This window comes from Mustela lutreola, chromosome 11, assembly GCF_030435805.1.
Source record: "Mustela lutreola isolate mMusLut2 chromosome 11, mMusLut2.pri, whole genome shotgun sequence".
Classification (NCBI taxonomy): domain Eukaryota; kingdom Metazoa; phylum Chordata; class Mammalia; order Carnivora; family Mustelidae; genus Mustela; species Mustela lutreola.
The window spans coordinates 72,810,592-72,827,648 of NC_081300.1; the positions used below are offsets into that span (position 1 = coordinate 72,810,592).

Consider the following 17,057-nt stretch of genomic DNA (forward strand, 5'->3'; position numbering starts at 1 on the left):
TAAGATTTTATTTATTTGGGACGCCTGGGTGGCTCAGTTGGTTAAGCAGCTGCCTTCGGCTCAGGTCATGATCCCAGGGTCCTGGGATCGAGTCCCACATCGGGTTCCTTGCTTGGCAGGGAGCCTGCTTCTCCCTCTGCCTATGCCTGCCTCTCTGTCTGCCTGTGCTCGCTCATTCTCTCTCCCTCTGTCTCTGACAAATAAATAAATAAATAAATAAATCAGATCTTTAAAAAAAAAAAAAAAAAAGATTTTATTTATTTGACAGATCACAAGTAGGCAGAGAGACAGGAAGAAGGGGGTGGGGTAAAGCAGACTCCCTGCTGAGCAAAGAGCCCAATGTGGGGCTTGATCCCAGGACCCTGAGATCATGACCTGAGCTGAAGGCAGAGGCTTAACCCACTGAGTCACCCAGGCACCCAAGACGAGATGCTTTTTTTTTTTTTTTAAATTTTATTTATTTATCAGAGAGAGAGAGGGGGAGAGAGCAAGCACAGGCAGACAGAATGGCAGGCAGAGGCAGAGGGAGAAGCAGGCTCCCTGCTGAGCAAGGAGCCCGATGCGGGACTTGATCCCAGGACGCTGGGATCATGACCTGAGCCGAAGGCAGCTGCTTAACCAACTGAGCCACCCAGGCGTCCCAAGACGAGATGCTTTTAACAAATCATATCAATCCTTCTAAAACTTTTCCAAAAAAGAGAAGTGAAATCTCCCAAACTCATTTGCTGAAGCCAACATTACCCTGATACCAAAACCAGACAATGACACTCCAAGAAAAGAAAATTATAGGCCAATATCCCTGACGAACATAGATGCAAAAATATTCAACAAAATACTAACAAACCAAATTCACAAATATGCTGAAAGGATCATACACCATGATCAAGTGGGATTTATTCCAGGAATGCAAAGATGGTTCACATGGGCACATCAATCAAGGTGATACACCATGTTAACAAAATGAAGAACAGCAGCGCCTGGATGCCTCAGTTGGTTGGGCGCCTGCCTTGGACTCAGGTCATGTCATGATCCTGGGGTCCTGGAATTGGGCCCTGTGTCAGGCTCCCTGCTCAGTAGGGGGCCTGTTTCTCCCTCTCCAGCTGTCCCTCCCCCTAACTCATGCTGGCTCTCTCTCTAATAAATAAAATCTTTTTTAAAAAGTTAAAAAAAGAAATGAAGAATAAAAATCATGTGATCATCTTGAGAGATGCAGAGAAAGATTTTGACAAAATTTAATATCCTTTTATGATAAAATTTCTTAACAGAGTTGGTATAGCGGGAACATACCTCAACATAATAAAGGCCATATATGACAAGCCCAGAGGTAACATCACATCCAATAGTGAAAAGTTTAAACTATTACTATTTCCTCTAAGAGCCTCTAAGATTAGGAATTTTCCTGATCCTTCCTCGCCACTTTTATTCAACACAGGATTAGAAATCCTAGGCAGAGCAATTACGCAAGAGAAATAAATAAAAGAAAGAAGTAAAATGGTCACTATTTACAGATGACAAGTATATAAGGAAAACTTTAAAGACTACACTGAAAAACTGTTGACACCAATAAATGGATTCAGTAAAGGTACAGGATACAATATCAATATACAAAAATGTGTTGAGTTTCCATATGCTAATAATGAACACCAGAAAAAGAAATTAGGAAGATGATCCCACTTGAAGTTGCACCAAAAATAATAAAATACCCAGGAATAAACTTCAAGTAGGTGAAAGCCTATATACTATAAGACGTTAAGGAAAGAAACTGAAGACAACATATGTAAATGGAAAAACACTCCTTGTTCATGGATTAGAAGAATAGTGTTAAAGTGCCTAAACTTCCCCAAGCCATCTACAGATTCAATGTAATTTCTATCAAAATTCTAACTGCATTTTCACAGAAACAGAACAAAGGATCCAAAAATTTACATGATGCCACAAAAGACTCCGAATAGCCAGAGCAATCTAGAGAAAGAAGACACACACTAAAGGCACCATACTTGCTGATTTCAGTCTATTACAAAGCTAGAGTAATCAAAACAATCTAATATTGGCACAGAAACAGACGTGCAGCTTACCAGAACAGGAGAGAGAGTCCAGAAGCAAACACACATATCTATGGCTCACTACCTTACGACAAGGAGCCAAGAATATACAAGGGGGAAAGAAGAGTCTCTTTCACCAGAGGTGCTGGGAAAAACCAAACAGCCAAATGCAAAAGAATGAAACTGCACCACTATCTTACGCCATACACAAAAATTAACTCAAAATGGATTCAAGACCTGAGTATAAGACCTGAAACCATAAAACTCTGAGCAGAAAACACAGGGAAAAGCTACTTGACAAAGGTCTTGGCAGTGATTTTTTTAACCTGATACCCAAGGTAAAAACAGCAGCAACAACAAAAAACATGTGGGACTACACCAAACTAAAAAGCTTCTGACCAGCAAGGAAACCATCCACAAAATAAAAAAGCAACCTATTGTATGGGAAAACATTTGCAAATCATGTATCTGATAAGGGGTTAAAATAAGCCAAAATAGAAAGAACTCAGGCAACTCAATAGCAAAAAACAAATAAACAAAAAAAACCCCACAAGCAATCTAATTTTAAAATGGGCAGATCCAAATAGACATTTTTCTAAAGAAGACATACAGATGGTCAACACGAACATGAAAAGATGCTCAACACCATTAATCATCAGGGAAATGCAAATAAAAGCCACAATGAGACACCACTTCACACGTGTTAGAATGGCCATTAACAAAAAGACAAGAAATACAAGCTTTGGTGAAGATGTGGAGAAGAGGAAAAACCCTTGTGCACTGTTAGTGGGAGTATAAGTTGGTGCAGCTGATGAGGGAGCATGGGGCTGGCTGAAGACAAAGCAAAAGCTGGCGCCTTGCACCCCCCTCTCCATCCGCTCCCTCTCTGTCATTTGTGTAGCATCCCTCAGGCAGCCCTGACTGCCATGAACAATAAGCAAATAGTTAGCTTGCAGAGCTCACAGTACTGCCAGACAGGAGTCTCCCTTGGCTTACAAATGTCCTAAATCTCACTAACAAAGACGATTGATAGCAGGATTGTGACACCCCACCAAAAAGTCTCCCAACTATCTTAATGTTAATGGCTGGTCTAAAGACAACATTGATCCAGCAGCAAGGGCAAGGCCTCCAGCAGGCCTGGGACATCCTGACACCTTGTAGGCCCTCTTTAGCATATGAAAAATCCACTGATTTTTTTTCCCTTCCCCTCACCTTCCCCCAACCGCAGGGTACATAACATGCCATCCCTCACAACCCCAGGCAGCCGCAGCCGCACCATTTTGCACCAAAGATGTCTCAAGAATTCTTTCTTGGTCATCGGCTCCGGACCTCAGCCCATCAAACCTCACCTAGGTTCTAGAACTTCATCACAGCGACTGTGAAAAACAGTATAGAAGATCCTCAAAAAAATTAAAAATAGAACTACCATAGGATCCAGCAATTCCCCTTCTGAGTACCTGAAGGAAATGAAAACACGAACTCAAGAAGATATATTCACCCCTGTGTACACTGCAGGATTATTTACAACAGTGAAAATAAATAAACAACCTAAATGCCACCAGCAGATGAATGGATAACGAAACTGTGGTTGATACACACAGTGGAATCCTACTCAGCCATAATAAAGGATGAAATCTTTCCATTTGCAATGGTGATCTTGAAGGCATTATGCTGAGTAAATCAGGCCAGACAGAAAGACAAACACTAGAAATAACTTACATGTGGAACCTTAAACCAAACCAAACAAAAAACTGAGCTCACAGAACAGATGGGTAACTGCCAGAGGTAGGCGGTTGGAAGTGGGAGAAACGGCTGAAGGCTGAAGGGGTCAAAAGGAAAAAGAAAATAAGCACAATTACAGCATCTTTTTTTTTTTTTTTTTTTAATTAAGTAAGTTGTACTCCTAATGTGGGTCAAACTCAGAACCCTGAGATCAAGAGTCACATGCTCCACTAACGGAGCCAGCCAGGAGCCCGGAATTACAGCATCTTCTGAAGCTCAGTGTTTTGAGAAAGGCTAAAGTAACATAATCTACAATATTCTGAGGGTTATGTATATATTTGGTAAACATAAAAGAGAGAATGCAGACTTCAGAGTCACACTCAGGTCTGTATCTGGTTCTAATATTTACTATGATGTTAAGCAAGTGACTTTTTAAAAATTTTATTTACTTATTTGAGAGAGGGAGCAAGAGAGAGTGATCACAAGCAGGGGGAGGGATAATGGGAGAGGGAGAAGCAGACTCTCCGCTGAGCAGGGAGCCCAACAAGGGGCTCGATCCCAGGACTCTGGGATTACGACCTGAGCCAAAGGGAGATGCTTAACTGACTGGGCCACGCAGGCGTTCCTACTTAACCTCTTTTGTGCCTGTGTTTCCCAAACTCTGAGGATAATATGAATATTTACTCTTAGAATAGCTTTTATTTTTAAACTTTTTAAAAAGTTTTTTAAATAGTTTTTTAAAATAGTTCTTAAATTAAATGAGATAGAGGTCACTTAATGAGACTCTTAATGATAAGAGAACAAACGGTAGATGGAGGGAAGCTGAGCAGGGAATGGACTAGATGGGTGATGGGGATAAGGAAAGCACAGGTTATGATGAGCACTAGTGTTTAAATGTGATGAATCACTCAATTCTCCTGAAACCAATATTTCCCTGTATGTTAACTAGAATTTAAACAAAAATTTGAAAAGAAAAGAAAAGAAAATCCGAAAGGACAATACAGTTAAAACAAAGTCTGTATTTACTCAAAAAAACAAACAAAAAACAACAACAACAAAAACCCCATGTATTAAGTGAACCACACAGTTCAAACCCATGCTGGCCAAGGGTCAACTGGAATACTGGAAATCCTAGCCAGACCAATCACACAAGAAAAATAAATAAATAGAAGACATCCAAATTGAAAGGAAGAAGTAAAGGTCACTATTTTCAGATGACATGATATTACATGTAGAAAACCCTAAAGACAACACCAAAAAACTATTAAAATAAATGAATTCAGTAAAGTTGCAGGATAAAAAGTACATAAAAATCTGTTGCATTTTTATACACTGATAAGAAACTATCAGAAAAATAAATTTTAAAAAAATCACATTCACAACTGCATCAAAAAACCCAAGATACTTAGAGATAAATTTAACCAAGGAGATGAAAGCCTATATACTGAAAACTACAAGACATTAAGGAAAGAAACTGAAGATAACAAAAGTAAATGGAAAGACATTCCATGCTCATGGATTAGAATAATTCATAATGTTAAACTGTCTATACAACCCAAAGCCATCTAGAGATTCAATGCAATTTCTATCAAAATTCCAATGACCAAAAAAAAAAAAATTTTCCAATGACATTTTTCACTAACGTAAGACAGAGAATCTTTAAAGTTTGTATGGAACCACAAAAGACTGAATAGCCAAAGCAATCTTAAGAAAGAACAAAGCTGGAGGCATCATGCTCCCAGATTTCAAACTCTGTTACAAACCAGAACAGAAGAGAGCGCTCAGAAGTAAACCCACACATCTATGGTCCAGCATCTTATAACAAAGGAGCCAAGAATATACAAAGGGAAAAGAACAATCTCTTTAATAAACATTGCTGGGATAACCGGGCAGCCACATGCGAAAGAACAAAACCGCACCACGTGTCTTACATTATACACAAAAATTATCTCAAAATGGATTAAAGACTTGAATATAAGACCTGAAACTATAAAGCTCCTGGCATAAAACATAAGGGAAAAGCTGCTTGACATGGGTCCTGGTAATGATTTTTTGGGATCACATTCCAAAAGCCAAAGCAAAGAAAAAGCAAAAATAAATAAGAGAAACTACATCAAACCAAAAATCTCCTGCCCAGCAAGGAAAATCACCAAAAAAAGAAACAGGCAACCTACCGGCTCTAAGAAAAGATTTGTAAAGCATGTATCTTATAAAAGATTAATATCCAATATATGTAAAGAACTCATACAACTCAATTAAAAACAAAAAACAAGATGATTAAAAAGTGGAAAGATTACCCAAATGGACCTTATTCAGGGAAGACATACAGAGAACCAACAGGTACGTGAAACGATGTTCAACATCATTAATCATCAGGGAAATGCAAATCAAAACAACAATGAGATATCGCCTCATACTGGTTAGAAGGGTTAGTATCAAAAAGAGGAGAAATCGCAGATGTTAGCAAGGATGGGGAGGAAAGGGAACCCTGGTGCAGGGTTGGTGGGAATGCAAGTAGGTGCAATCATGGTGGAAAACAATATGCAGCCTCCTGAAAAAATTAAAAATTGAACTACCCTACAAATTAGCAATTTCTCTTCTGGCCATTTATCCAAAGAAAACAAAAACACTTATCTGAAAAGATATACGAACCCCCATGTTCATTGCAGCATTATTTATAATAGCTAAGATATGAGGACAACCTACATGTCTATGGAGGGATGAATCGATAAAGAAGATGTGAGGGGAACCTGGGTGGCTCAGTGGGTTCAAGCCTCTGCCTTTGGCTCGGGTCATGGTCTCAGGGTCCTGGGATGGAGCCCCGAATCGGGCTCTCTGCTCAGCGGGGAGCCTGCTTCCCTTCCTCTCTCTCTGCCTGCCTCTCTGCCTACTTGTGATCTCTCTCTGCCAAATAAATAAATAAAAATTTTTTAAAAAGAGAGAAATGCAAATCTTTCCATTTGCAACAACATGGATGGACCCTGAGGTCATGATGCTAAGTGAAATAAGTCAAAGACAAATAGTGTGTGACATCACTTTTATATGGCATCTTAAAAAAACTGAGCTTAAAGATACAGGGGGACGGGTATGAAATAGGTGACAGGGATCCAAAGGTACAAACATACAGGGATTAAATAAGTCACAGGATGTAATGTATAACATGGCTATTCTAGTTAATAACACTGTATTGCAAACTCGGAAGTTGCTAAGAGAGTAATCTTAAAAGTTATCATAAGAAAAAAGTTTTGCAAAACAAAACTATATTTAAACTGATAAGCCATACGCCATTGTTCAGGGGACTCAGAAAGTACACAGTACTGCAAAAATCTGTGCGAGAGACTGCCCTCACGTTCCTCACAGAGGCTAAGGAAGAGCTTTGAAAACTGGTGAGCGCATGCACAGAACAGCATGTAAGGTGCTGGGCTCCTCTCTACTTACAGCACTGGACACTGCATCACACTTAGGGGTACAGGAAGCAGGGAGTTACTGGGGATACTGAAGAAGCTGAGGAAGAATAACAATGCAGTATGTGTGGAAAATGCCTTACAGGTTTTCCAAATTTGTGGGCATGTTCCATTACACAGATATCTTAAGTTCCTACAAAGTCACTGTGCTTTCTACTCAGGCTCAGTCGGTTGGGCAGCCAACTTCTTTAATTCATTGTTAACCTCTGAGTCATCCCTGTCTCTTGACCTTAATTCTGGGGGAGAGGAGAACATAAAATTGGTCTAATTTCTCTCCGTTGGGATCGTCCTTCAGCTGTTGATCTGAATAACTAACAAATACTGCTAATTACTGCGTCCTTAAAGGACTGCAAATGAATAAAGACAACAATAATAACAAAAATAGGTAACATTCATTCCTCTGTGTTAGGCACTGTTCTAAGCCATAAGGTGCACAGCAAAGCATGGAGGAATGAGGGACTGGGATATGCCCTAATGATGAAGAGCATTGTAGCACCGGTTCTGGAGTCCCAGAGACAAGGACTTGAAATCTGGTTCCAAACATTATCTGTGTCTCTAAGACTCAGCCCTCTCAGGATCCTAGCTGGCCCAGATACTCAAACTAGTAAAGTGTGTAAAATGCTTACGCCAGTGGCAGGCACAGCAGCTCCTCGATTAACTAATGATGATAATCAAGAGGATGGTAATCACGTTGGTGTTCCTCCCCAGCGCTAGCAATAATAATAACCAACTAGTATAATATTAATCCCAAACGCTGGTTGGTACTACGCTTACCCCGCACCAGGCACCGTGGTTTATGCATTTACTTTCCAAATGGGTTACATTAACTAATTCACTAAATCGTCAAAACAAGCCTATATATGTACTGTTTCCAGGTTCGTCTCTCAGATGAAAAAACTGAGGTCTCGGAGATGAGGGCAATAAAAGGAACAACAACCTTTATTACAATTCAGTCTGTAATAAGCTGCTCCCTCCGTTAAATCCGCACAATAACCCTAAGGGTTTGAGGTTCTGCCCACTTTACAGATGCCGAGACTGAGGCTCGGTCCCAGGGCCCAGCCCGCACTCACCCGGCCTCCCGGATGCGACGCAGCACAACTCCGCAGTCCACCTCAGGCTGGGCCTCCAGGTCCCGCAGGGCCACCTCCCTGCCCCGCGGTCGCCGCTCCGCTGAGCGTCTTTTCCTTCGCAGAGCCGCAGCCTGCCAGGGTTCCAACGCCGCGGACGCCATGACCCTCTGACGTCACGGGCGCGCCCCTGGACGTCATCCACACGCGCCAGCGCTGGGAAAATCTAGGGGGCGGTATACGCTGGAGGAGCATAATCCTGAGGCCTCCCCACCGCGCGCCCGTAGGTAGGGTGGGGAAAGCAGCTGGCGCGGGGCTGCCGCCCACACTGCGGGTTCGATCGCGGAGCCCGGGGCTGCCGGGCTACAGGGCTGGGTTGGGTGGATGGCCGGCGAGGGGATACCAAGGGGCGGGACCCTGGCCGAGAGCGCCTCTTGGCGGCTCCTCCGCGCTGCGATTGGGCCCCGATTGACCCTTGCGCCTTTGTCCACAAATGCCTAGCCCCCCCGGAGCTGAGGCCAGACACTTCAGGTGCCTTTAGCCCGTTCCCCATCGCAGTGGTTACCGTCCATTTTCCTGGCCGGCTGACTCACTGAGACCACTTCATACACCGCCACCTTCCTGCCTCCAAGCCGTTTCTGGTCACTTTTTGGCTCCCTCGGGTACTTAACTGCAACCCCTGGCTGCCGGAGCCTTCTCTGGTCATATCCCAGCACTTGCCCTACCCTAGGGACATTACTGGCCTTTTCTGGATCTTTCAGAGATAAGAGCCTGGACCTTGGCGGTATAGGGCACAGTCCTCTGGGAAGGAGGGATATGGGGGTTTCAGACTGCTGTCTCCAAGATACCTAAAGTTGAGAAAAGAGAGATTTCACAATCCTCAAAGAGTCAGTGGGGGCCTCTCTAGGTACTTCTCTCTAGGAAAGGAGCTTTAAAAAGCTACTGTATTCCCAGCAGGATGACAGAAGGTGAGCATGCATTTGACACCCTGTCTCTGGGACGTCAAGCTGGACAAAATCGTATTAGAAATACAGTTCTGGAGGGACCAAGGAGTTCTCTTGTGGAAAAATTAAACCCTGTTTTGTTTTCCTGGAGTGTTAATCCAGATCAGCATGGGGGGGTTACTGGGAAGCCAGTTTTTGATTGGTGGAGGGATAAAGTTAACACTATGTGCTGCCTCTGGCTCTGATGGGAATAAGCCAGAGACCAGGCAATTTTTGAAGAGTGCAAGAAATAAGTATTCGAGTAAATGATGCCAGGATCCCTTCTAACGGTGAAATCCCATGATACTTAACCGTCTGTTCTCTTGGAATTTGAAAGTCACTTGTTAAACTCCTGTTTTGTTTTGAAAACTTGCCCAGCTGTGGAATTCATGTTCAGATCACTTTTGAGCTGTCAAGGTGACAGTTCCTTAATTTGGGTTCCATTATTACTGCAACAACTGCCTTATTTGTATAGCTATCCTTGGCACACAGAGCTTTTTCACACTAGCTCTTTAATTTTATCTTCTCTGAGGCAGAATCTTCTGTTCAAAGAGACTGAGCAACTTGTTTTGAAGTCCCACAGCACTCTCTTCTTTGTTCTGAAAGACAATTTTTCTACTTTCTAGAAGACTCCTTGTGAAGTATACTATTTGCCTAACCCTGCTGGGTCACATGCTCTCTCATGAGTTTCTGAAATAATCTATTCCTTGTGGTTTATTTTAGGACCAAGGCACTGATGTTTGATCGGGAAGCTTTACAACATTGAAAAGACTCTTCAGAATGGCTTTGAACTAGACAAGCTAGAAATCCCTTCAGAACACCACCTCAGTATGCATCTCCCCCAGCAGGCTTTCCTGGCCAGGAACTTTTTGTAGAGGTTGTGCTGCAGAGCGCCAGAATGCTGGTGCCCATGGGACCAGCTTAGTGGATTTGACTTTTCTGATAGAATTCTCTTGCTGTATTATATACTCTCTCCCAGAGTTCTAAGAAGTGTGGAGGTATTCATGGCACCGAAGAGCCTGTGGGGAAGGAAGTAGCACTTTCATGCTGAATGAAAACCAAGCAGGTGATATTTGTGGCAGAAAACATTTAAACCTTTCACGTCTGCATTTCCTGGATCGGGGACACGGAGGAACAGTCGCTGCTGGGGTGCAAGAAGCGATCCCAGACAAGAAAACCCAAATAAATAGAATGAGGGCGACAGGCAAGTAAATGGCCACCACTACCTCGACAGAGCCGACATCAGCCTCCTGGTGAGTAGAAAGGCCTGTGTGGCTGACTTCCTGCCAGGCTGCTGGACCCATGTTTTGGATTAACTGAAAATCCCCAGCCAGGCTCTCTTGATTTTGTTAAGGGGGGTGGAGGGTGGGGAAAGGCATTTTTTTCTCTGAGCAGGCGGATGCAGCATGTGAGCATTTCTCTCCAGAGCTGCTGGGTTGTGAACTTGCCGTGCTGGAGTGAGTCGAGCATGGCTGGTAGACCGGAAAAGATGGCCATGGCTGGTTAATGCAGCGGCTTTGTTGGCTGTGTGGGCACTATAGGCTTCATCGGTAAGAGATAAGAAATGGCTACAGTGTGGAGTCTCACCATTAGAAGAGGTTTGGCCAGTCCGCCTCTTACATAATGTCTTCCTGAAACTTAGTTCCCTTCTCAACCCCAGCTGGGTTAAGTGTCTCTTGTCAGTTGCTTCAGCAAACATCGTTGAGGAATGAAAGCCAAAGGCATGGTTTAAATAGAATGAGCGTTGGTTATGTGTGTGGAAGGCACAAAGAGGGAGTCATTCAAAATGACATCCCGGTTTTCTTTTGTGTGCCTGAGCGAGGATGCTTTCACCCAGAGAATGTAAGAAGCAGGTAAACGGGGCCCAGCCTTGGAGTTTCTGAATGGAGTTTGACTCATTTTTGAGGCTTTTTGATCTGGACTTGTCCTGCACTAGAAACCGAGTTCTTACTGGTCATCCAGAAGAGAAGGTGGGAGCCAGGCAGGGTGGTAGGGGGAGGGTGTAGATCCAGGGAGAAGAAGGAGGGTGACAGAGTGGTCACAGCTCCTCCTTCTTAACGCTCTAGCCTAATGGGTGTGAGAGGTGAAACCCAGGCCTGGCCTTTAGGGAGTCTGCTTTGTGGTCTTAAAACAAGTTAATTGTGGCTTCGCTGTAGAGTAGACTGTAAGAGTCCTTTGTGAAGAATGGAGGGTTATAGAAATTGAGAAGAGAGATGCCTTTGCATGGAGGAAATCAGAAGCTTGATGAAGGGTCGTGTCAAGAGTTCCTCTTAACATAGTTGTTAGGGTTTTGCCAGGCAGAGAGGGGTTCAGGGCTCTGCTGTGAACTCTCATGAGCCCCATTTTCCCATCATAGACTCCCTATCCTACATTGAAACTGTATGTTTACTGTCTTCCTTTGACCACCACAGCCCCAGGTCTGGCAGAGGGAGAGCACACTGTCGGGCCTCATTTACTGTTTGTTAAATGAATGCATGAATTTCTGGCCCAAGGGATATTTCCGGAGGTCATTGTGCCCGCCAGCTATGTAGGCAGGCAGCAAAGACACCCCTGTTTTATTATCAGAGCCTTTAGAGACAGCATACCAAACCCTGGTTGTATGGTTAAGGATCTGTGTCCCAAACAAGAGTGGGCCCTGGGTGATCTGTCTCCTCCATCTACTCTTAAGTCTTTTTGGCCAAAAGGCCTGACAGCTGGATAGAGGCATATTTTTAGTTTGATTGGATGGCCCTTGTGAAATGTTTTTTCTTATCTGTTTGTAGCTGCTGGGTTCTTTCTCCTCTGGGGCCACCAGAAGGGTTCTCACATACTGAGTAATGAACCCATCTTGCGCTGGGAAAGAGGAAACTGTGTTTTAAAATGCCTTGATCCCTGGATGAAAGGAAACATGGCTCTGTTCTGTTCTCTTGCCAGGTGGAATTATTTCTTCCTATATGATGGTTCAAAGGTAAAGGAAGAAGGAGATCCGACAAGAGCTGGCATTTGTTATTTCTACCCCCCTCAGGTAAGCACCCCAGCGGGTTACTCCCTGGGGAGGTGGTGGGGGGTCCTACTGCCTCAGAGTGGAGGCTTTGCAAAAGTATAGCGTTGACAGTGGGACAGTGTTCTTCACATCACCCAGGCTTTGACATTTCTACTCTCTTATCCTTAGTTGTACTATTTCTTGCTGTTCTGGTCTTGAAAGTCCCAGACAGCCATCCCTTCCATCCTCTCTAGCTCTCTACTCCTGTCCTGATTTTCTCTCTGCCTCCCCTTGCTCCCAGGTTTTGATCAGCTCCTTGGAAATGCTTTTTAAAATTTTAAAACTTTTTAAATTAATGTTTTTTTGAAGCACTTTTTTAAAGAAGAGATTTATTTATTGGAGAAAGAGAGAGTGTGTATGTGTGCTGGGGGAAGGGCAGAGAGCAAGAGAGAGAATCTCAAGCAGACTCTCTGGTGAGCTTAGAGCCCAGGTCAGGACTCTGTCCCACAATCCTGAGATCCTGACCTGAACTGAAACCAAGAGTCAGATGCTCAGCTGACTTCAGCCACCCAATAATAAATAAAACTGTTTTATAATAAACCCCTAAAACAATTTTATTCAAATGTCTGCAAAAGGAGAGAGGAGAGTATCATGAATCCTCATGAACCCATTAATTAGTAACAATAATTCCTTAATATCATGTGATACTATCTGTATTCAAATTTTGCCTTCCTGTCTTAGAGATTACCTAATCAGATCTTGCTCCTTCCATTCCTCCCACCCTTCCTCCTTACCTCCCTCTCCACTTGCTAGTCAGGATCCAAACAAATTCTACACATTCCATTTGCTTCTTTTCTTCAGTTTCTTTTGTCACATACCACTTCTCACCCTCCCCTCAGCCCCTTTCCCCACCACCCCTCTGAATTACCAAAGTCTGTGCCTTTGTGCTGCAGAATGTCAGAAGGCCCCACACTCTGGATGGGCCTGATCACTTCCTCAAGGCAGTGTCATTTCAGATCTTCCCCTGTAGTTCCTTTACACTAGTAGTATGATCTAGAGCCTTGATTAAGTTCAAGTCCGGTTCTTTTAAGGAAGACTTCTTCCTCGGGGCGTGTACATTTTCTGTTGCACTATGATATGCGGCTGTCCCGCAGGGTGGTAAGGCTCAGAGTGATCAGGAGGTCTAGGTATTTGCTCACATGACTTCCCTCCCAGTTGGGTAGTTGGGGTAAATCTAGGCCGCTCTACAGGGCATTTGAATAGGGACCAATGGCTCCTGCTTGTACAGAACCACACAGGGGCCTCTAGTGCTAGGAACAAAGACCTAGATCTGCACAGACCTCATGTGCACGCGGCTGTGGACGTTCCGTGGCAGTTCGTCCTTCTGAGCAGGGGGCCGCACATTCTGTCCTGTATGACAAGGGCCCAAAAGTGAATATTGAGGCCTTGCCGGACATGGAAGGTCTTCTTTGTTATTGCTGCTGCCCTTATATACAAAATCAACACTTAGCTCCCTGGCCATCTCGGGCAGTAGACCAGATCTGGCCTGCCGGCTGCATTCTGCTGTGGCCTCAGCCCCTGCTCAAAGGGATGCCTTGTGAGTTCGACAGTTTGGGCTCGCCTCCCTGGACTTTGCCTCTTCCCCACAGACCCTGCTTGACCAGCAGGAGTTGCTCTGTGGACAGATTGCGGGCATCGTGCGCTGTGTTTCGGACATCTCCTCCTCTGCCCCGACCCTCGTCCGTCTGCGGAAGCTGAAATTTGCCATAAAGGTGGACGGAGAGTACCTTTGGGTAAGTTGATCGGACAGAACCTGTGCTGCCAGGGTCACCTCTACTGTGAGTCATCTATCTTAATCATGAGTTCTGTGTTGCCAAGGTGTTCTGGAGCCTGGGACAACCACCCCCCCCAACCCCGCCGCACCCCTAGGGGCCACATGCTGTACTCTCCACACTTCCTTGGTCCCTCTCTGCAGGTGCCACCATAACCGATTGCTCTCCAGAACATTCCTAACCTGTCCTGCGTTGCACATGGCTGCTTTCTCGTTGCTTTTGAGAGATTTCAGCCAGCCTGAGGAAATTCTCTCTGCTCTGTGATGCAGGTCAACTTTTCAACCTCTGTCTTTTCTCTGTATTCTCCACGCTTACAGGGCATTGACCCAGAAACTTGCAGACATTGATATATAGATGTTAGGTTTCAAAGAACCATTAAAAAACCATTTCTTGACATCTGATGGTACCATATACACTAGGCTCTTCTTGTCCCATGCCTACGCTTATTTAAAACTGATTTGGGAGGGGAAAGAATGCTCAAGTGTGAGGTGGCATATTCAGCTTTGTGGGTATGCCTGCTAACATTTTATGATGACCATTTTTTCTCGAATCAAACCGTTAAAGGAATTTTACAGTCAGCACTCACATAGACTTCCTAGGTTCTGCAATTATCATTTTATTACATATACTACTTATTATAGTCACTTTATCACATTTCCCCATCCAGCCCTTCATCTTCAGCGCTCGCCAAAATTACGCACACTAGTATACACCCCCTCCCCACCCCCAGTACCGCATGGCGCATAACATTAATTAGAGTTCAGTAGTGGTTTGTGCTTTTTTTTTTTCTCTTGGGGTAAGAGTTACATACACTGAAACACAAATCTTGAGCATACCATTTAATGCATATGGACAAATGACACTCCATGCGACACAGAGCCCCATCAAGATGCCGAATATTAGCATCACTCTGGGCAGCTCCCTGATGTCCCATTAATTCTCACCCTTGAGACCCAGGCAGCCATCGTTCTGATTTTTTCCCACGCGCAGATGAGTTTTGCCTGTTCTAGAAGTCACAGTATGTGTAGTGTTCCTCTCCGCAGGCTTCTGTCGTGCGTGTGACCTCATGGGGCATGTATCAGCAGGTTGTTCTTTTTCATTGTTCAGCAGCACCGTCTGAATGTCCATTGTCTGGATCTAGCAGTCTACTGACTTACCTATTTCTGGGTCCATGAACCGTATCTAGTTAGGAGCAGTTAAGAATAAGGCCCCTAGGAACATTCCTAGATGAGTCTTGTTGTGGATATGACTTTTCATTTCTTGTGGGTAAATAGCTAGGTATAGATTTGCGAGGTTACAGGGTGGGTGTATATTCATTTTATAAGAAACTGCCAGACCTTTTCCCAAAGTGGTTGTACCATTTTGCACTCCTACCAACCATGTGTGAGAATTTTAGTTCTTCCACATCCTTGTCAACACATGCTGTCCGTCTGTTCGGTTGGAGCCATTCTGCTGGGTGTGTAGTGATACCGCATTGTGGTTTGCATTTACATTTCCCTGATGACTAAGGATATTAATGGCCACTGGTCCCTCTTCTAGAAGTGTCTGTCCAAAGGTTTTCTGCCCATTTTTAAAATTAGGTTTTCTTTCTTTACTTAGTCTTGTGAGTTCTTTCTATATCCCAGATGTCAACTATTTCTCAGATATATATTTTAATGTTTTTAATATATTTTAATTTTTTTAAACGATTTTGTTTATTCATTTGAGAGAGACAGAGACCGAGAGAGCACAAGCAGTGGGAGAGGCAGAGGGAGAGGGAGAAGCAGACTCCCTGCTGAGCTGGGAGCCCAACATGGGGCTTGATCCCAGGACCTGGACAGCATGATCTGAGCCAAAGGCAAATGCTAAACCATCTAAGCCACCCAGGTGCCCTTGTCAGATATATATTTTAAAGGTATTTTCTCCCAGTTTGTGGCATGCCTATCTGTTTTCTTAATGATGGCTTTTGATGAACAGAATGTCTTAATTTTTTTCTAAGTTTGCTTATTTATTTACTTAAGTAATCTCTACACACTACATGGGACTCAAACTTATGACGTGAAGATCAAGAGTCGCGTTCACCCCCAGAATTTTTTATTTTTAATGAAGTCTAACTTGCCAGTTTTATCCCTTACGGTTACTGCCCTCTGTATCCTGTCTGAAACCATTCCCTACCCTGTTGGAGAAGACGTTCTCCCATTTTTTGGGCAAGCTTTATAGTTTTAGCTTTTAAACTTAGGTCTGTAACTCATCTTGGATTAAAATTTATGCTTGATTTGAAATAAAGGTCAAAGATCCTCTTTTTCCCTACGGATATCCAGTGGTTCCAGTGCCATGGTTGAGAAAACTCTCCCGCTTGGATTCCTTTGGCTCCTTTGCTGATGATCAGGTGACCATTGCAGTAGGGGGTCTGTTTCTGGACTCCCTTCTTTTCTGTCGATCTCTTGGAAGATCCTGTATAAGTCCTCACTGTCTTGAAACCAGATCGTCTAAGTCCCCCATCTTTGTGCTCTTCCAAGACAACTTTGGATATTTTAGGTCCTTTGTAAGTCTCTCTTGTAGAATCAGTGTGTCAGTTTCTGAGGAAACGCTGGCAGATTATGGTCAGAGTTACATTCAGTCCACAGATTAATCAGGGGAGAGGTGAGCCCTGACCACGTGCCAGTCGTAAACCCTTGGATTACATCAGTGAACAAAACAGAGATCTTGGTCCTGGTGGAACTTCCATTCTGAGGGAATTTATTTATTTGTTTTCTGCCAGGGTTTCTTTGTTGCTTTAAGTTTCTGGCGATTCCCTCAGGAAAGATTCCTAGAGGTGGAATCACGGAGTCAAAGAAAGCAGACTTTATTCAGGCTCTTAAAACATACAGCCAGATTCCTTGCAGACCAAGCACATGTTTTTCTTCTGTGGAACTCAGCCCCACAGAAGCGTTCCAAGGCTCTAGAATGGTGTGATGATTCAGCCAGTTCCCTTCTTGAAGCTTCCAGGCTTGGACTCAAAGCAAA

The 17,057-nt window shown here is 43.8% G+C and overlaps 2 protein-coding genes across 8 annotated transcripts in view; one reads left to right on the forward strand and one right to left on the reverse strand.

Moving 5' to 3' along the window:
* SRRD (SRR1 domain containing) overlaps positions 1-8,521 on the reverse strand; it is an 18,705-nt gene extending 10,184 nt beyond the window's left edge. For 2 of the 4 annotated variants that reach the window (XM_059140850.1, XM_059140849.1), the window contains exon 1: positions 8,299-8,507. In XM_059140850.1, the coding sequence (XP_058996833.1) occupies positions 8,299-8,459 (161 nt within the window). In that variant the 5' untranslated portion in view covers positions 8,460-8,507. Of the gene's footprint in view, positions 1-8,298 lie in introns of all 4 variants that reach the window. The other 2 variants (XM_059140851.1, XM_059140852.1) reach the window with 2 other exon arrangements.
* The window catches only part of HPS4 (HPS4 biogenesis of lysosomal organelles complex 3 subunit 2), a 23,620-nt gene continuing 15,058 nt past the window's right edge, over positions 8,496-17,057 (forward strand). The window contains exons 1-5 of one of the 4 annotated variants that reach the window (XM_059140844.1): positions 8,501-8,582; positions 10,002-10,531; positions 12,192-12,282; positions 13,890-14,033; positions 16,339-16,440. In XM_059140844.1, coding sequence (XP_058996827.1) covers positions 10,491-10,531; positions 12,192-12,282; positions 13,890-14,033; positions 16,339-16,440 — 378 coding nt within the window. In that variant the 5' untranslated portion in view covers positions 8,501-8,582; positions 10,002-10,490. Of the gene's footprint in view, positions 8,583-8,613; positions 9,264-10,001; positions 10,532-12,191; positions 12,283-13,889; positions 14,034-16,338; positions 16,441-17,057 lie in introns of those variants that run through there. The other 3 variants (XM_059140845.1, XM_059140846.1, XM_059140847.1) reach the window with 3 other exon arrangements.